The following is a 22,004-nucleotide window of genomic DNA, read 5'->3' as shown; positions in this document are numbered from 1 at the left end:
TGAATTTAGTGACTGTTGATAATTTGCCGTCAACATTTCTTGTTTGCAGATTTTTTCATATTTTAGTTCGTACAACCTTATTGAAAGCTTTTTATATGTCTAGGAATGCAGTGTATACTGGCTTTGATTTAAAATACCTTCTCGAAAACTTGAAAATACTTTCTTTTGTTTTTGTAATAAATTATAGTGCAATACTTCTTCTAATCACACTTGGAATTCCACTGACAATGCAATTTGTGAAAATATTGACAATATAACAGAAAAGAAGACGTTGACTCATTCAAATAAAGAGTTTTTTATCAACATGGTATTCTAGCCAAGAGTAAGCCGAAAATGGAAATGATTCTAATAAAAATCGATATGAAGAAAGGAAAAAGTTCTTATATGATCCGGATACTTCAAGATTTGTTCTCAGAGACTTGGTGGACGAAGGAGGAGAATTGTGAAATACCCCGGACACCAAGGAAATAATTAATTTGTTTGCTGTTACAAGTAACATAATTTATTTATTTTTTACTAAACCAGTTTTGTTTTCTTTTGTTCCACAGAACCAAATCCCATCCCTGCAATTATTTTCCAGCTACTGTCTTGCTTCACATGATTGCAAGTCTTTTTTGGAATTCTTGATGTTGGCGTCGATTTTCTTCCATTTTTCAAGATTTTTTTCACACATTTCCAACATTGCCTTAGTCTCTGGAATCAGAGTGGACAGTAGACTGTAACAAGGTAAACAAATTCCCATTAGAAATCCAACTTGACTTGCTGGCTGTTCATCCGGTTGATGTCTATCCATCATCGGTATAGGAATCCTTCCAGCTTTTCTTTCTGCATCTCCTTGTTCATAAAATTCCTCGACAATTACCTGCAATTACATACATATAAAATATAAAATTACAACTTTGAACATTTTTATAGTTTGTTACTTCGACATTATTTATTTATTTCAATGTATTACACAGGCTTGGCTAAAAATGCAAACATTTGTATATCATACTAACAAAAAAGATTTAAACAGGTGGTTTACTCAGCACAGTAGACTTCAGTGGTGGAAACACATCAAGGTACAAAACAATAGCAGACAAACGATAGCAGATGTTAATAATGTCAATATGGAGTAATCGTCTGACAAAGAAAAGAATCGAAAAGGCGACACTAAAGCTGACGTTTAAGGAAGGAAGAAATGTATTTTATTTCTATATAAAATAGCTTAGCTACATTTGGATAAGATAAAAATAATATAATAAAAGTAAACTACCCCCATTTTTTTATGAGGACGTCACCTGCAAGTTACACTAGGTATTCTAGTAAAGTTAAGACTCTAAAAGACACATGCGTTTTTTACCACTTAGGAATAAAACATCAGTTTTATAATAATATTTATTACACATAATTAATTATAAAAAAATATAACAATTATTTATTGCGAAAGCTGTACCAACGCTTTAGATGCATACCGACATTGCATTTGTTACACAATTTTCTAATGCGTTGGTGACAATATCCACATTTTCGTTGAAAGCAATCGACTTCCAAATAATCGTCCGCACTTCCTGCGGTTATACCGCGGCAGGTTCTCTTATCTGCCAAAGAACGCCACAAGCAGAATTACGGGACGCAGGCTTGCCACATTTTTGTAGGTAAACAGTTAATACATATCGCCGGAAATCACAATAGGACCAGTTTTCAGACTGTCCTTTGATCAGTCATACATTTTGAAAAGCTGCATCTAGGTCAAAAGCAAACAGAGGAAACCACCACTTTGTGCCGCGAAGAGCTACCCCCATGGTGTCAAAGCGGTCTACCCCACCCTTATACATCTTGATGACAGCTGGGACCACATAAAGTACTCAATGTTGACGAAAGAGGAATTACTGTCTTCCAGTCACGTCGCTCACAATCCATTGCAGTAAAAGGCAAAAAACAGTTTACTACGTTATCTGCACAACAAAGAGATACTCTCATAACTATAGTCACATGCATGAGCCCTTTAGGGATATGTATTCCTCAACTTATAGTATTTTCTAGGCAAAATATGAAGCCTAAACTTTTGGATGGCACACCGCTAGGAACCATAGCAAGTCTGGATGGATTCAAGCTCATATTTTTACTGACTGTGTGCAGCATTCCATAGACTACGTCAAACCGACCCCGTTATTTTAGTTTTAGAGGATCATAAACCCATGTAAGAAATATTGATTTAATTTTGAATGCCAAAGAAAATGGAGTTATCATTGTCTCCTCACACATCGCACAGACTCCAGCTAATGGACGTGGCATTTATGAGCCCGTTCAAAGCATACTACTCGCAGGAAGTTGAAACATGGCTTTCTAACAACCCATTCAGAGCTTTAACCTCCTATCAAATCGGAGAACTAATGGGTAAAGCTTATGCCAAGGCTGCAACACTGCAAATTGCTACGAGTGGGTTTAAAAAGTGTGTCTATGCCAAAGCTTCCAGGAAAATCGTCCAATCACAAGCGTGGACGCCCTGCTGGAAAAGCTGCAGTTGTCATTAGCTCGCCGTATAAGAACAAATTGAAAAATCATTGGAGTGGAGAGCATTGGATAAGACGCATTCTTTGTCTTGGATGGGCGCATGAACTTTATTCTGAATATGACGAGAAAGGCTAGAAGACTTTCATGTGTGACTTCTGCAGCCAGAAGTAGAATATTTAAAAATCAGCCAATAGAAAAAACAATTTTATATGATATAATACGCCAAAAAAAAGATTTGTTTTGATTTATGACAGTTTACTATTTTTTTGTTTTGTACTTGTATACTGTTCTTTTTAATATTACGTTTCATAATTAAATTTATAATATTTTTAATTTTGTTTGTAGCCAATATTTCCACCTTAGTTCCCTATCCGATATTAGCAGTCTATTTTTCAAAAGTGAGAAAGTGCAAACTTTTGTGAAAAAAATCAAGAAATGTAGTAAATTTAATTTAATCATTCTGAAAGTGTCAGATCTGGTAAACAACATAATAAAGTATATCTTAGTGTAAAAAAAAACATAAAACCTATTGAGTGGCATAAAAAAAACAAATCTATTCGATATTCGGGTACTTTCCCCTATTTGCAACATGATGCTTCAATGATGTCTGTGGAACGCCATATAGTTGAGCTACCTTTCTATAGCTCGCAGTTTTACTTAAATCGGCATCAACCTGTTTCATGCTTTCTATAATCCAACTGCTTTTCTTTTTATACGTACGCACCATTTTTTATTCCTAGAACAAAAGAAATTCTTTTATCAAATGTACAAGATGATTCCTTCAGATTACTTACATAAAAGGGGCACCATGGGGACAGCAGCTACAGAGCATAATGGGGTACCACACTTTGCTCCATTATGCCCTATATTTTTGATAAAAACGATTCGACATATAGAGTGATTTTGATCAAAACATATTAAGTAATGTTGCAAGAAAAACAATAAAAAACCATAGTAGTATTCTAGTACTTACCTATTTACAGTTATTCTTATGATCACTTAAAGTTATATGAAATCATATAGAAAAAAGGAATTTTGTCATTAAAAACAAAAGTGATGTTAGGTAAGTTAAGTGAGCAGTTGAGTCACCGGCCGCTGTCATAATGAAGATCGATTCAAAATGGCTTCCTAATAATGTAAACAAAACACGGCTAGAGTGGGTTGCTTCTTGTATGTGTAGGTAGCCTCGTGCCTCGCGTTCCCGTTATACCCTGTTTACCTATCTGCATTATAGGAACCATGAAGACTTGTCCAATAACAGCAATGGAAATCATTCTATACCGAACTCTACTACATATTGATGGAGAAAGACATACCAAAGCATCTATGATCAGGATATTTAGAGGCGTATACAAAAAAGTGTGAAAAACAAATTCATGAAAATGAAAACCCTCCTAAACTTCCAAAGAGATGTTTCACAAAAATCAGATAACTTCAAGTAGAAGTATTGTTGGGTCACGTTGTATACAGAAGCGTCCAAAATAGAAATTGGGATAGGTGGATACTAGGTGTCGCCATTAAGTAACGAGACTAGCGCTGCTGCAGAAAAAGTACACATGCACAAAACGTTAACGACTGTCAGCTGTTTAGCTTGAAGCCTACTCTTTCGAATGATTTGTCTACTCTTTGAAGACAAATCAGTGTAGCCATGGCCTTCGTTTGTATAGGGGTTGTTTTTTTGTTTTGACGTAAAAATGGAACAAAGGTTTGCTATGAAATTCCATATTAAATATAGAAAAACTGCAACTGGACATTTGTTTATTGCTAGCAACTACCTGGTGAGTGACCTTCTTAGTAGTATGGTCTAAAAATGCTCAATCCGGCTCCTCGCGCTAGCTTCGAACTATTTGTATATCAGAGAATGACACTGGGAGGTCTTAAGTTTATTTTGTTACCCACAATTTAGAACATTAGTGAACTACAAAACCACCCTCCTATTTTTCCCCCTTTTATAGCTTATTTTTAACTATTTTCAACTTAGAACGTTTTTTACAATACAGAGTATTGACAGCGCATATCTCCTTTTCTCCGTTACACTTTTTCCAATACTTCTGGAGTTTCTTGCAATAAAATATCAATATTAATTACAATAGTCTTTTAGATTAACCACACAGTAAACACTCAACAGACGCAGTATCCTACTTCAAATAGAACAATTGGAATTTTTGTTGTTTCATAAATTTCCTAACTAAAATTGTGTCTCTTTTATACTGCTATATCATTATTTGGAAAAATAAGTGTTTTTTTAATTATATTTACCTGAACAGTTTTGACTTGAATTTCCCAAGGTTTTGCGCTAGCACTTAGATCGCTACTAGTCATTGCTATCGCCTGAATTAATCGCCTATGTTCACCGTTGTCCCAAGAGAATTCTCCTGCCTTGACCAAATTTCCTAGTTTGGTTTTGTTTGTGAAGAACAAAGCTAAATCAGTTGCAAGAATGCAATGCTTCAAATAACTTAAAACTTGCTTATAGTCTTCGTTCAATAGTTTGCTGAAAATGTTGTGACCTTCCTGAAAAATATTGGAAAAATGTACATTAATGCACGAAAGTTCGTAGTAAAATTATCGTGTTTCTATCGATAATTTAAAAAAAATAAACGCTGAAATACGTGAATTGATTCACGTTAAAAGTATCTGTTGTAAAATTTCTTTTCTTCAACTCCTCAATCGTATTTTTTTAACGTATTGTTCATTTGATATAAAGATAAAAGTATACCAGAGTTACAAAACAGAAGAGATGAAAAATTATCACTTTCTCATCTAATTTTTTACGAGATTTTAGTTATAATCACATTAGAAAACTTCAACTAATCTACATTATAAAATGTGAGTCAGCAAACTCTTGAAGAATTAACCAATGAAATGGTCGCATTCAGTGTTAGAGGTCAAGCCCTTTTTGGTTTCTATCAATTGTTAGTTTTTGACAGGTGTAATAATATCATACGTGAGTTGGTACTTAGTTTTGAGATGGCAACACTGGTGTGAATATGTCAAATAGAGTTTGGCATTTTTAATGGTGGACGTCTTCAGAACGTCTTGCTAATTGAAGGTACTTGAAACTAACTTGGAACTAAATACTTACTTGCTGAAGAATCATAACAGTTTGATTGAAGTGGTGATGTTCCATCGTGGATGTGGAATAAATAGCTGCTAGTGGAGATTCTGTCTCCAACATAAATTTATTGTTCTTTCCTCTGTGATCTAAATCGTGGCACAGTGCTCCTACATACAGAGCCAAAGCCTAAAATTTGTTTCTGTAAAAATCGATTTTATTTCCATTTTAAGTGTTAGATGATTTATTGATTCATATAACTTATAAAATTTGTCAACTGCAGATTATATTTTCCTACTGTCCTTGATGACCAATCTGTCTGTGTACCTTCCTTAGTTTTTGTCATGTGTTTCCATCCATATCCGTGAGGACTATCTTCTGAAACTTCCTGTCAGAGACTAAAGATATGTAATGGCTACACTTTTGGCTAACCAAAAATAGGAATTAGTTCCTCTTTTGATTTTGCTGATCCCAATTTGGAGTGCAAATCAATCTTGTCGTTGCCAGGGTATCCTGTCATTCAAACGAGCTAGATCTTGCAGCCATCATCAATTCATGTAGGACTCTAGGACAAACGTCTAGCCTACCAGTTCGGCCGTTATAAGCAACTCTAATATGTAAATAGATTGAGTATCACCTAACTACATTTCTTCAAAGCGAATAATTTGATTTTGGAAGCCAATTTTTCCCATCGCCAGTTAGTTTAACCTGTAATTTGTTAATGATATATCGTGTATATTCCATCCTCATAGATTCGAATTGTGGTTGCAAAGGTAAGAGATCCAGTAGGACTTCGAGAGCCTTTATTAGGGTTGTATGCATAGACCCTGCCGAAACCCGTGAGACCATGAACATTGTACTGTTCCACTCTAGTTTTCACTGTTCCCTCACATGACCAATACACAATGAGTTCGTGTATGAGAAGAAGGTTAGAATTCGAAGTGTGTATCCTATGGGAGAACCTCGGTGAACGGCCCCATGTATATCTGAAGAGACTTGTGTATACTTAGAGCACGCAGGTAGAGTCTCCCCGCGTTCTTACTAAAGCAGTTTTGGATATAAAGACTGTCACGTTATTATAATTGGAGAAGTGTCCTTATTGCGCCTTCTGGTCAAAAAGAGGATCTCGGTTTTTTGATAGTAATAACAGCAGTCTACAAGCGCAATACCCTTGACCTTGACCTCGCAGAAAAAGTGGAAAAAAAAATAATCAAGTCATCAGCGAAGGAATATACGCGTCAATATACAAACTAGACTTGTTCGGACCAATGAAGAATATTATATAAAATATCGGATTTCTTAGTCGTTTAGGGTTTTTGTCCCCGTAAAACGTATAGAAATAAAATCGGTTCACAAGTGCTTGAAATAAGTGAAGAAATGAGCTTGATATTAGAAACATTGAGTATTATAACACGTCGTTCAAATTGAAAATTGAAATGGATGAAGCAGCAAAGGAAACAAAAGAATACGGAGAGACAAGAAGAAATGCAATGACACAATTGGAGGAATTGATAACAAAATGAGAAATATTGAAAAAGAGCGAATAAATATAAGAATAAGGACATTTTATATGAAAAGAATGGAGGAGAACAAAAGAAAAAACAAGAGTTATTGAAAATCAAATCGGAGAAGTTCTAACGAGTGATCTTTTTGCTGGTATCTTTTTGGCAACACTGTTTTTGACAAGCGTGAATCGTGGCTTGTGTCATTATAAAACTTGTTCAGTTTGGTTTATAATTTAATTATGAATCGACTTACGAACGAACAACGCTTGCAAATTATTGAATTTTACTATAAAAATTCATGTTCGTTTAAGAGAGTGCATCGCGCAATTTTTCTAATTTATGGGCAGTTTAATCGACCTACTGAGGGAACTATTTGGAAGCTTGTGTCTAAATGTCGAATCCAGTTTACACTATTGGACATTAAGCCACTAACACGCAAACGTACACTGAGGACCGACGAAAATATTGCGGCTGTATCCACCAGTGTTACTGATGACCGTGAAATGTAGATTCGCCGCCGAATTGGGCCTCTGTTACTCCATTACGTCGAAAATTTTGTGAAAGGATTTGTGTCTAAAACCTTATAAGATATGGCTGGTGCAAGAATTGAAGCCATACAATCTCCCACAACGTCTAACATTTGGTGAATGGGCGCTGGAAAAGTTGGAGGGAGATCCACTTCTTTATCGAAAAATTGTGTTCAGCGATAAAGCTCGTTTCTGGTTAAATGGATATGTCAACAAGCAAAATTGCCGCATAAGGAGTGAAGACAGCGAATATGTGAATAGCGAGCGCTACCGTGTGATGATTGACGATTTTTTTTGCAAAAAATGGAAAAATTGGACATGCCTGGCATGTGGTTCCAACAAGTCGGCGCCACATGCCACACGGCACGCGAAACAATGGCCAAAATGAGAGCCGCCTTCGGTGAACAGTTAATCTCACGTTTTGGGGCCCCTCAATTGGTCGCCTAGATCGTGTCATTTAACGCAGTTGGACTATTTCTTGTGGAGCCATGTTAAGACTAATATCTAAAGGAATAAACCAGCAACGATTGAAGCACTAGAAGCCAATATTGAAGCATTTATTCGTGAAATACCGGCCGTTATGACTTGGTATTTGACATCTAAAGCGGAGCCGCAGCCAAAATTTGCATGAAATCACCTTCAAACATTAAATTATACTGATCGTTTTATCGATTCCAATAAAGATTTCATCAATTTTTTGTGGTTTTTTTTCAAAATCAAATCCTATCCCTCTTAAAAAATCACTGAATAGAATAGTAAATCCAGCCTAAAAAAACTCAATGTCGTTTTGAAATTTGGTTTTTAAAATATGTTAACTAAATATTTCATTCTTTCACTATGTATCTCAATTAATTCCTTCCCCAATGATGAAAATATAGATACTTGAAGGTTTTTTCCCATAATAAACACCAAATCTATGATATTTATTCAAGCTTGATTTTACAATGACCTTTATTAAATAAACGGAAAAATACTTACTTCATTTTTTTTAAACACTTCAGGCGAATGTTTGAGTATACAATAAATACTGTTAGCAACTGAAAAACCGTGGGTCCAATTATGATAAGGTACTCTCCGGTAATTTTTTCTAACGGTCAAAATGAACTTTAACAAGCAGCTTTGGTCAAATGAACCCTCTCCAAATAAATCATTGAACATAAACATTGCTTGTTGTGTCTTTTCTATATCTTTCAAGTCGAAAGTATTGAAGTAATAGTTGTCAATTCCCATTATATTTTTAGGCATTCCAACTTGAAGGGCAGCTTTGTATTCCTCTTCCGTACAAGTGTTATGATAACTCAACACGTCCAAAGCTACCTACAAATATTTGTTTCTATGATAGTTCTGAAATCAAATTTTCGTACCATGAAATTTTTCATTGATTTATTACAAAAAATATCGATGGAGTCCTTATTTCCCGTCTTGGTTTGGTATACTAAGCCTAATCGTACAAAAATAGGGTAGTTTGAGGGCTGAGAAAATATTGATTCAACGTTTGAAAGCTCTAGTATTAATCTAAATGAGAAATATAATTCGAATAATAACTTGCTGCTATAATATTTCAATCGAACTGAACAGAAGTGTAATTATAGTCTAGGAGCCAGTGCTAGGTATTAATGACCAAGTTCCTCCCAATAGAAGATTTGTGAAATGCATCAGGGATTTATATTATCAATACTCTGATCTTAACATGGTGGTTTATAGACTGCTTGAACAACAAAAAAATAATCACTGATTTCCTCTAAACTAGAAATGTACATGGTGATCTTTTTTATGCTATTAATAACAATCCAGTAGCTAGTAAACCCAATTGAGTGATAGTGATTATTCCTTTAATTATATACAGCGTGATTTATTATCCATATCAAAAACAAAAAAAGGTCTCCGCTACAATTATTTTTTAGCATTGAAAAGAGTTGTAAGTAAATCCTATGTTGAAGTTGCAGACTGTCTAAGTACATTAACGGGATCCAATGTTCGTATATAATTTATAGGAATTTCAATTCTCAACTTATAGCTGAGAGGAAAGGGACCAAAATAAATGAATGGCACGTGTAGAACGAACTCAAAATTCTACTTAAGAGGATCTAAGTGACGTAACTCTTTGACGGTTTCAAGGTCAATCTTACCAGCAGAGACGAATTGGGTCAAAACAATGTTAGCAAGACTTCATATGGGGCCATCTACTACAAAGATGATCCAAAAATGGCATGTTAACTGGAATAGGTGTATACAAACACAAAGAGGATGAAGGCACTTAATGAAATGGCTGGCAAAAGGGAGATGGAGTTTCTCTGAATACCTAGACATAGCTTCTGAGCTCGAGCTTGCTGTAGAATTTTCTCACTCGCAGATTAAGGAACGGTATGACGAAGGCAAAAGAGGTAAAGCTCCAGTAATATGGCTGATGATAAGATAAAACTTGTGATAAAAAATAAGAGAATAAAGACAATGAAGCCCTTTCCTGTTATGTATTTCACTTACTTTATATTTCTGTTGTGATTTACGAATTTTGTCATATAACTTTGCATGATGTAAAGCTAAGCCGCAATAAACAGCAAATGTTTCAAAAGCTTCTTCATCATTTTTGGTAAAATATCCTTTATGCTTGTTCACCATTTGTACGACTCCAATTATAGACCCACGAATAAAAATGGGCATACATAAAATAGTGTGGGTTTTATATCCTACAATAATAAATTTTAGAATCATTATGTCTTGCGAACAATATATCCAAATATAACTACCTGTGAGTTGATCTACAGCTCTGTTGAATCTCGGATCAGCGTAAGCGTCTTTTATATTGAGAACTTGTCCGTTCATTGCAACCTGTCCAGCGATTCCTGTTCCTAACGGAAACCGAATTTCTTTCGAAGGTTGTATTGATACTTCCTCTTCGCTTGCCAATGAACGAATTTCGGCTAACGTCTCTTCACCCACACCTACATCAAACACTGTCGCATACAATTCTTTACTTTTCGAATCCACAAGAAATAAAGATGCTCTGTCAGCGTCCACAAGTCGTTGGGCAAAATTCATTATTTTTATCACCAGGCTGTCTATGCTGACCATGTTTTGAAAAATTGACCTAAAAATGAGGAAAGGGAAATGTTTATGTTTTCGGTATTGATTGATCTCGTAGCAAATTAAATTTTTTAGACCTTTTTATACTAGGAGGAGGTCGGTGCGGATTATGGCTCATTTTAATGAGCTTAATCTAAGGCGGAAGCAATCTTGCCGAGTTATTAAAGTACCTGAGCTTTAATCACAAATGTGTCGCGAACGAACTCACTACATTCAAAGCATCGGCTTCTACTGATGTTGAAGCTCTGATTGGTGCTATTGACAAGGCCCGCAATATCAATGATGCGGGGAAAAAAAGAGAAGGAGAGCTCTAAAAGCCATAAAACTACACCCACAGTAGGGCCCAGTGCTGGCTACGTGGAATCAGAAGGATGATAATATCTGGCACCTGCTTCACGGAAAAGCAACTGCTGGATTTCATTGTTGCGGTGACTGGGGCCATCCAAGCCACCGCAGTTTATTCCTCTTGACAGGTGGTTCGTCACAAGGTTCAAACCAAAGCACCTGATCGGCTCTTCAAATTACATCGGTCTTTAATAATTTCATGTGAGGCACGATGGGCCTAAGTGCTTAATGGCCCCTGGTGGTTACTATTTTACTATAAACTATGTTTTTCTTGATAAATTTTCTTGATTATTGTTTCTTTTTTTATAGAAAAACCAGGCAAAAATTGACTTACTCCTGTCTTTATGTCAAAATATTTTGTTTTGTGAGGCGAATTTTCTATCAGACCTAACTCAAGACGGTTTATCAAGAAAAAGGATCAAATAATTATAAATCAAATCAAATTTAGAATGGGAATTCAAATTTCAATTAAAAAATGATTTTATTTCGTTATTAACATAAATAACACTATTTACTTCTATTTATGATGAATATATTGATATGATACTTAAATATAACAAGGTTCTAATCAATTTGAAAATTCTAGATCACTTTCAAAGTGTTGTTTTGAAAATAAATAAAACGTATCGATAGTACAATTACATTAACAATTGACCCATAAATAAGGAAAAAAAGATAGCAGCTTAAAGCAGTCAAATAACAAGAAATGTTCGAAAGAATTTCTTTCAGTATGCCATGTCTAGAGAGCTTGTACGACTCAAAAGAAAAGATTATTTTGGGCACAAAACATGGTGGCTAAGGGCTCTTTGCAAGAACTACAATTGGACTGGTTTCTGCTTCAAATCACATACTGATTTAGAGGCCTGTAGGACGAGTTATGCACTTCACTTGTTACATTTCAAGGAGGCAGCGTTATGTTTTGTGGTGGTATATTAGTGGGTTTTTGGATCCTCTAGTGACTTTGAAGAAAATACTAAGTGGTATTGTCCACATACAAAATTTAGGAATCTGTAACTTCCCATCAAAAGCTAATAATGTTATGAATTGGAAAGTTTTGTTGGTCTCAGTAACCTGGGTCCCTTTAGTCGCTTTAGCCAATGGAGGCTCACCAGAGTAGTAAAATATTCCGAACTTGCAAGCAAGTCTCTTTCATTGGTATTTTCTTTTCTATATGTTAGTAAGAGCTTTTCAGGTACATAGGATCTGATATAGCAGACCTCCACGAGCCGCTAACTAAACTTATCAAAGAGTTTATCTCTCCTCTACCAAGCGGCAGTATATCCGCTGCCTAGTTTGATACGTTTATCTATGAAGGTTTTGAATTCTCTACAGCTTGATAACTGGATATAGGCATCTTTGGTTTTCTCTTTATACTACAACTGTTCCGATAATTAAGGCATTTCTGGAGTAGGTTCAGTACAAGCGCCATATGCTTGGAATAGCGTACTAAATTGTTAAACTAGACAATGCTATCACAACAAATGGCTCATGAATTCTATGAATCTTCACTTACTTGACGACTACTAGAAGGAAATCATTTAATTCTCTCTGTTGATTCATGTTAATGTAGAGTTGTGCATAATGTAGGGCGATTCCTCCCCAAACTAAGTAACTACAAGCGATTTCTTCATCCTCCTCATAAAATGGGTTGCTGGTCTCATGTCGCCACATCTCCAGCACCGCCAGCATTTTCCCATCGGATTGTTTTATAGGCTGACAATGAATGTGACCCACATTACTCTGTAACTAAAATATAACTTACATAAGAAGTAATTACGTGGCTAACATCCAAATATTAGTTACTGAATACGCTGACTACACTAACAAACTCTCACGATTATACTGTCTGATGCGCGTTTCGATAACCAAGTGATTGTGGTCAGAGATTGGAGCCGGAGCAGTACAATGCGTTGATTGTGTGGGCTATTCATTTAACTTTGTCAAGTATGTAATCGATATAAAATCACTTATGACATGCTCATGGATGTAATTAGCAAGAATGATATTGCAAAATACATTGCTGACGTTTCTCATCAATACACAGAAGTTTAAGAATTTAATTTTGAGAGGATAGTAGCTATTCGCAGTACTTTGGCTCTTGTAGATGATGTGACATTCATGCTTACATGACATCGAGGAACAAGGAAGTGCTTGGAATTATCCAATATTTTTATTGAGGATAGTTTCATGAATTTGGTGAAGTAGTATTTATCATTTCGTCCCCAAAATGATATTCCAAACCGAGTTTTCTTATAGTATGATAATAGAAACACATATTTTCTACATACTATCTTCTTTTATCAAACATAACAACATAAGATCGATTGTCTTCTTCACAAGACCAACTACAAGACATACGTAATAGTTTCTTTAAATTGACAGTAGTAATCGCAAAAAGGGACAACGATATAATAAATGTAACGTGAATAACTGACTGTTCTAGTTGAATTTGATGTGAGCTTTGTTTAATTTGGTTAATAGCAAACTTTTGGATTGAACGTGTATTTATTATTGAAATCTATTCTATTATGAACTAATTTGACTTTTTGTTTAATTTTACATCGTAAGTGCAAATATCATTAACCTGTGAACTTTTCATATTTTGTAATACCTAAAATGCCGAAACACGGGAATATTACAAGGCTTATGTTACTATTTATTAGTGGTAAATAGTGTTTATCATTTTGTACAATCTTGTACAATTTAGATAAAGTTCTTAGCACGACCATAATATTAAAAAAGTACGTAAACAAGAAAGTTAGGGCGGTAAACAACGTCTTATTATTGGTCCAGCGGGTTTATCAAAAAGATTAGTAGAAAATGTCTGTTTAGTGTTTTCCTCTAAATCATCGGCGTCAGATTGAAACGGTGGAATGGACGAAGGAATATTGACAAAGTGGAACACAGCTAATTCTTAATGTAAAAGAACCGCCGTCAATATTAATGGACAAGGCACCTTAAATTTATAATATACTTGCAAAGGAATAACCTCCTACTTCGTCCAACAAATATGGAATTATCACTTGGTTAAAAGCTAATAATTTTGAGTTTAATGAATACGTCTCAAGACCTGAACTATTACAAATTACCAAAAGGAACCGAAGAGAAAATGTATATGTTATTAATGAATTGTTTCGAAAACATGTTCATGAAATCTTAAGACTACCATCCTACCATTGCAAATTTATTGCCATTGAACTTATTTGAGCCCCCTGCAAGATAATAAATATATTAGTAGATACGAATACGTCGATGAAAGGGTCTTGAGTATGTGGAAAGAGACATTGGAAAAGTGTGGTACAAATGTTTGGAATAATTGTGTTAGACACACCTAGAAAATAATTGAAGACTGATTTACTCGAGAACGAAATTCGGTGATTATAGATATTGAGATATTGAATCAATGATAATAAATACTGGTGAAGACAGCGCAGATTCCGAATCAGATAAACTCTAAGATAATCTGCTGGAATTCCCCAGTTTTATTCAAATATTCTGGCTTTAGTCACGCGATGAAAGACATCCACATTTTATACAAAACACTACCATTGAGGAGTATTATGGTATGACAATGAATTAAATCCAACTAAAATACTAGGTCGATTGAAAATTCTCACTTTAGCCACAATAATTAATTAATTCTTGTCAATATTGAATTGAAGTGAAATTTTTATACTAAAAGTGCCAGCGCATAACCAGCATTGAAGGTACTGATTCATTCAAGGTACGTGATGCTTCGGCAGGCGTCGAAAACGAAGCATATTGATTATTTTTAAGAATGTGCAATTGAATAATTTTATTTCCATTCAGCTCTTGAAATTGATATGAGCGTTTTATTCTTCTTCAATCAATTTACAACAATGATTCAAAATTAATACATTTATTTTGATAAGGAATCGATAGATATGTCATCGACACAATTTTTATCAACCGAATACGTATCATCTTAAATTTCAAACACTATCATCAGAAACCTGAATGAAAGCTTCATGAACATTTACTCACCTCTTTCATAACATCAGCCGGAAATCTACAGTCATTTCTTCCTTTCGAAAATCGAATGGATTGCTGTGTACGGGCTACGTGTGTGGGAATAGTGACACCACTTTTCGTTAGCTTTAATTTTGAGGTCAGATCTTTTCTATCTATACCCAAATATAGATGTAATTGTTCTGGATTCACTTTATCCACCAAATATAACCTACAAAATATATTTTGTAATAGTAGACAACAGAAATCATTGAAAGATTTGTGGAGCAATTCTTATTTATACACATTTTTTTATATCTATTGGTCGATCTTCTTAACATCAATGCTCAAATTCTGAAGTTTGTATAAATGTAGAAAAAGAAATAATTTAAAAATCCACAAATAGCGTAGCAATAGGAAAATATATTTTAGAACTTCTGTAATTTAGTACCTGAATCCATCAGCTTTCACGGCAGCTGAAATACAATTGGCCAATTCCCACAACACGTGATCTTGATTCGGTTTCACTTGTAAACTATGTGTAAGATTCTTCAACATTTGTCTCTTATCAGCGTGGACACAAAATTTCCATTTAGATAAGCTCGTCTTTCTTTCTGGGTACGTAGTTTCTGGGATTTTGTTTCCTTTTTTTGATTTCCGAATTATCCAACGTTCTAGTTGTTCCACCTCTATATTTTCCATAATGAATTCTTCCAAGAAATTCGCATTTTGCAACAAGAATTTCGACACTTCCTCCTCTGGAAATGATAAATATAAATAAAATATATGTTGTTGATTACAAACATAGTTACCAGTTATCATTTTGTCCAACGGTAAGTGTTGAGCGGTATATTGACTGATGCCAGTACTAGAAGTGAAAACTGAAAATCATATAGTTACATATTTGCCACTTAGTACAGTTTGCGAGTAAAACAATGCATTTGGAAAGTGCATGAAGAAGTGGACAAACATATATTAGCGCAATCCCTATGTAAGAGAAAAATAGAATGAACCTTTTTTTATCATAAAATTTGTTTCACAAGTTACACCAAATATCATCTTCATGCATCCAAATACATCCACAAAGTAATAATATCACCTCGAAATTACTAATAAGCTAACACTAGTAAAAAGACTATTTCAAAGAGGGATTTTCACAGATATCTGGAAGGAAGTCAACTTGTTGTTAATGAAAGGGGCGACCAGATCAATCAAAATATGTTGAGCACAGATAGACTTAAGAAAGAAATTGAAAATATTTGAGCCTAGCAGAATAATGATACGGTACTGAGACTCACTCTTTACAACTTGTACTGTACCATGATGAGGTATTAACACTACCAATGCCCTTTGGTACGACATCCATTGGCCATGCTGAAATTTTCGTGATAAATTAGAAATGAAAGTCATGTAACATATTACAGATTACAAGCATCCACTGCAACCGACAAAATACTACGAAGCACATTTTTTTTGCTTGGTATGGACGGAAAGAAGAAGAGAAATGGAAAATCTACTAGGGACTTCTAGTCCTGAGAATATAATAAACAAGTTGCTAGGTTGCTAGGGCTGTTCCAAGCAGAGCTCACTAACGAAGGGTTTTAGTAGATATCTCTTGACACTTCGACACTACAGACGACACCACCTAGCCAAGCATCGTTCTTCGAGCGGTTTCCCCGCTACAAAAAAAATCCATTAGAGTTGTGTGTGTTTCACCAGTTTTAGCAATGTTATCTACAACAATTAGAATTGGTTGCTTAATTATCTTTATGTATAACATCTGTCTACCTCTTTCAAAATCCTACATTTTGATCATTTTTTTATTATTAAATGTGAAGAAATGGTGGAAGATACTTGATCGTTGCCCTGTTTTATCGAAACCTGTGAACATTGTTACCCGGCTGATTCTTATAATTTTATCCAACATAAGATGACCCGTCTCCATTTCCTAGTACATCGATTGATACACTTACGACTTACCATCGAAAGATACAATAAGGAAAAGACCTTTATTGAGGATCTAGCTGTACCACTTAACGGCGATGATAAAAGAATTATAAATATGTTAATAAATCGTCATATGTTTAAGAAACCTCTATGTGTAACCACTTTACTCAAAATGAAAAATAAGAAACATTTGCTCTGATCTTTCAATCCTCTTTATACAAAAGGATTGGAAGGAATATTAAGCAGAGTGGGTTTTAAATTAGTTTATAAATCCAACAATACATTAAAATAATTGTTGGGATAAAATATAAAATTTGGAAAAGAGTAGTACATATCAAAATTAGCTGTGGTGATTGCCACGGAATGTATATTGGGCAGACTAAGAGATCGTTATTGTCCGGTTTAAAGAGCACATAGCTCGTTTGAAATATGGACGGACCGGAAAATCAGGTATTGCCGATCGCGTTGCTAGTCACAATCATGACAAAAATATTAATAATTTGAAATTGTTAAAAAATGTATCCAATAATAAATTGTTGGATGCATTTGAAAGCATTGAAATAGCTAGATGTAGGAGTAGCTTAAATAAGGACAAAGGGCCAACTCTTACAGCCCATTCAATAGTTTAGTAGTCAAGGAATCAATGTGAAGATTCCGGCCAAGGAGCTTTTCCCCGCTGTAATTAATTTTTGCGGGAGAAGGTTTATTGATGGGAAAATTTAGTATAAAACAGGTAAGTCAAATCATTAGATTTTAGTTTACCTTCAGTCTCTGAAGACAATAACTTGGTTATCGAAACGTGCGTCAGACAGTGTAATTATGTGTGTGAGTGTAGTGGTGGTTTAAGCAGTGTATTCAGTATGAAAATTGTTATAATAAAGAACCAAATGGTATTAGATGAAACAGGACTGCGAAACAGAATAAACAAAACAATAAATGAGACAAGAATATAATTGAAGAATAGTATAAGAATCTTGTTGTCTGCCAGATGTAAATATTGCATGGTTGCTTCAATAAGAAAATTTATACAAAAGAATATATGACTTACTAGAAAATACAATAAAATAAATCATTTAACTATATCAAGTGTTCTATTTATTGATGTGATAATAATAATTTACTTATATTATCAGAAAAGTAGGAATGATGAATTGATTCAGAATAATTACGTCAACCTGTACAATATGATAAAACATCAGTTGTGTTGTCAATATGAACTATATCCGGGGATTTTCTTCATTGGCTCAGTCACAACTCAGCCTTAAATGTATATATACACATACTTTTATACATATTTGACCCTATTGAGGTCACCAACTCAAAGGTTCCGCTTTTTTCAGTTTTATCTCTAGTTGGTGTTTCTGAGGAGCTGATTACCTCGATGTTCATGTGGTTTCAGAGCAGCTGCTCGTGACTCTTGACAAATTTAGTGATTATCTGCCATTCAGTCTCTACCTCGAAGTCTCAATGGAGGTGGCTATTTCAAAAGTACCAGAGCGCATCAAGGTTACTCTTTAGCAGTTTATGTTGGAGGCTCTGAATTATTTGGGTATTGCTTTCGCTGGCAAATTCCTATAGTTGGATCTTGTAGGTCTATACTTAGGATTTGTTCATATACAAGTAATTTATTATTTATTAAAAGAGAGGATTTTTTTATATATTTTTCAAAACGCAGCAAAAATACACTCACGGGAAAATATAAATTCGTTTGCAACTTCATACTTTTTTCTTGAAATTTACGGTGACAAATCTAAACTCAATTTTGCACCTTTTTCAATATCTCTGGAGGAGTATTATTGAAAGCGTTATTATTGTCAGTATCCATATTATTTATTATGAATATTTATAACCTGATAAACTAATATTTAAACAAAATTCCAATTTTTATGAAAGTACGAATGAAAAGACCCTCAAAGTTCAATCAAACCTTCAACAGTTGTAATATTATGGCAACGGTTTTTTATGCAGCCTGGAAAACATTTACTGCAGATTAATATTTTAAAACTTCGCAACGCTTACAGAGAGCTATTCAAAACGAACGAAGAAGCATGCTGACTTCTGGAATTGTTTTGATCCACGACATGTAAATAAATCCTTCAGAAATTTCAATAGCATATTTTCGAATACCTACCACCGATTTCAAAGAAACCGCCACAACTCACAAATCACTGCCGGCTACATTCGATGGAGAGTGATCATATATAGAAATAATCTGTATTGTACCTTACTTTTGGTGATAAAATCTTTTTTGCATATTTATCTATTTTTTCTTTACAACCTATCGATAGTTGAAAAAAACAACAAATCTTTTATCTGGTGAGGGCAAAGTGCCGTGATAAATATGACACTATGACATACGTCACATCTCTTAGCAGTTGCAGAGAAAAATATTTCACAATAAACAATAACACTATATAATGAAACTTTGTCATGTCTGACTGCTGTCAGTTTTTGTTGTCAATTCAAATTTGGTCGTTATCATTGATTTTAGAATTCGTTTTTAGTAAACAACAATTATATTGTACTTTGGCTAAATGCTTCACCAAACGTCCAAAACAAAGATAATTTCTATAAATAATGCACAATTAAATTCTATGTAGTTGCATACCTACACATATAATTACTCTGTTTTATTAGAAAAGAATCATAAAAAGATTGTCTAGCAACTTTAAAGTCGAGTTTAATCTATTCAACTAACGTATTCAATCAATCAATTGACTATTGAACAATAAAAGGAAGATTTTACACATTTCTAAGATTCACCTGCTTGTGTAGACTTTCCTCCGCAGAAACGAATAATTCTTCGCAATAAAACACTACACATGGCAGTTCATCGTATTAAAAAAACACCAATAGGTAATGAACGCAAATTTTAAGCTTCATATTGATAAAAATATAGATAAGATTTTTACCGTGTGCCACTGTTTGCGTTTGGTGTATATATATATATCATATGTGATACATAATCTAAATTCATTACTCCAATCTAATTAATTATTATAACGTAGTAGCACAGTAAATATTTTTGTTTAGTTCACGTCGAGGGTATTCAACAATTTATTTAGCTCATTTCAAAAAAGTTATATCATCGAATTATTTTAAACTACTCTTGTGCTATTTGCTGTATCAATAGATAGTGTAATAAACAAAATATTAATGTTTCTAAATCTTCTTGATTTTAGGTCTCTTCAGTTCCAAAATTAGGTTTTTTAATAATTTTCTAAAGATAGATTAAATTGACGTTTCGACTTTTCTTTAAGTCTTTATCAAAATATGATATGGACATGAAATAATTCGATAAATATGTGTAAGTCGTAAAGGACATAATACATCCAAATATTTTACTAAACTAAAATCTAAAACACCAAAAAACAAAAGAAGAATATTATATATCAACTGCCTTGTAATAATTGTGACGCTGTCTATATAGGGCAGATATCTCAATATTTAGAAAATAGACTAAAAGGTCATACTATAAAAAACTGCGTTAACGAACCATGGAATGTCAAAAAAAAACATAAATTCAATTATAAAGATTCAAAAATTCTTGGATCGGAATCTAATACACGAAAAAGGGAATTTTTAGAAATGGTTCACATTCATAAGAACGAAAAAGCTATAAATGATAAAAAAAAGTAAAATTTATAGCTCTATTATGTAAATTCTGATAAAACTGATTCAATTGACTACTGCTATATATTTGAGATGTAAGGACTAGGGAAAATAAATTTTTCTTATTAGAGCAAAGCTCTAGATTGATTTTATCCTTATTTTGATATTCATGATAAATCTATTGATCAATATAAATACGCAAATTATAAGTGTCAACATCATATTTTGATAAAGAAAAGTCGAAACGTCACTTTCAAAAATTATCAAAAAACCTAATTTTGAAACAGAAGAGATCTAAAATCAAGAATATTTAGAAACATAAACATATCAAAAAGTCTAAGAAATAAGAAATTAAAGAAATAAACAAAATATAAATACAACACAGTGAATATTTTAAAACAGTGAAATCATACTGGGGAATAACTTTTTAACTTAATAGCTATGATAATTTCCTAATAAATTCTAAGATTTTGACTTACCAAGTTTTTTCCTTGAGGTCTTATTCCATAATACATATACTATACAATTATTCTAAATCCCTAGCATCACATTAATCTTTCTCAGAATCACTGTCGTTTAAATCATTTACAATTTAAAACTGGTACCTGTTGCATATATTGGTTTTCAACTCTATACGTGATTTATGGCATTTCTACAATACTCGGTGCTTCTAATTGAATATTCTTTCGTTATCAATTCCACGCCGGAGTTTTCTCTTTTTATTTGGAACCATATTTATTCGATTGTATTTAAAACACAGTTGTACGGAGGTAATCTTAAAGCAGTGTGACCATTCTTCTTGGCCACTTCGTTTACAGTATATACTTTGGCAATTATAATTTTTTTCCTCAATGAGTTGCTTCTTTGTATAATGCTCTTCGAAATATAAATCTGTTTACGCCACCACTACAATCACACTCACATTTGCACCGTCTGATGCGCGTTTCGATAACTAAGCTATTGTCTTCAGAGATTGGAAGTAAATTGTTGACCTTCAATCTCTGAAGATGATAACTTAGTTTCAGAAGCTCGCGTCAGACAGTGTAATTGTGAGTGTTGGAGTAGTGCTGGTGTGAACAGTGTGTTCAGTATGAATATCACCAACGATTTCAGAAATTTCAAATCAATATAAATCTTGTTCAATTAGAAGCTCCTGTATATCTATTTTGGAAAAATATTTAGTCAGAATTTGTTTTGAATAATACGATGTGTTATTCAACACAATTAACCTAACGACACATTTTTAATACGTGTTAACACGCATTAACACGTGTTATATAGATATCTATTACGTTATTTTAAATAAATGTATGCATATTATTGTGATGTGTCGTCAGAGATCGACAACACGCTTTAACACGTCATAGCGCGTGTATTCAATATCTACGTTGGTCAGAAGTGTTACAAAGTGTTGTAGGTTATATTCACCACCTGTGCCATTTTTGTTCTGAGCGTGACTGAAAA

At 33.9% G+C, this 22,004-nt stretch overlaps 1 protein-coding gene across 4 annotated transcripts; it reads right to left on the bottom strand.

Moving 5' to 3' along the window:
- Positions 1-475: 475 nt before the first annotated feature.
- Positions 476-21,210, bottom strand: LOC130892250 (probable 3',5'-cyclic phosphodiesterase pde-5). Of its 4 annotated transcripts, none has more exons than XM_057797529.1 (11): positions 21,020-21,210; positions 15,794-15,862; positions 15,433-15,739; positions 15,018-15,213; positions 12,526-12,758; positions 10,331-10,671; positions 10,068-10,270; positions 8,562-8,900; positions 5,582-5,740; positions 4,756-5,010; positions 476-862 (listed from the first exon to the last, which is right to left on the bottom strand). In XM_057797529.1, exons 2-11 carry the CDS (start codon positions 15,801-15,803, stop codon positions 581-583), a joined length of 2,325 nt encoding a protein of 774 aa, XP_057653512.1. In that variant the 5' UTR covers positions 15,804-15,862; positions 21,020-21,210; the 3' UTR covers positions 476-580. The 4 variants fall into 4 exon arrangements, with proteins under 4 accessions (XP_057653512.1, XP_057653509.1, XP_057653510.1 ...); XM_057797526.1 differs by lacking the exon at positions 21,020-21,210 and adding an exon at positions 19,692-19,870; XM_057797527.1 differs by lacking the exon at positions 21,020-21,210 and adding an exon at positions 19,060-19,108.
- Between the last annotated feature and the right edge of the window lie 794 nt (positions 21,211-22,004).

This window comes from Diorhabda carinulata, chromosome 4, assembly GCF_026250575.1.
Source record: "Diorhabda carinulata isolate Delta chromosome 4, icDioCari1.1, whole genome shotgun sequence".
Taxonomy (NCBI): Eukaryota; Metazoa; Arthropoda; class Insecta; order Coleoptera; family Chrysomelidae; genus Diorhabda; species Diorhabda carinulata.
This window is presented reverse-complemented; position numbering and strand designations above follow the sequence as displayed.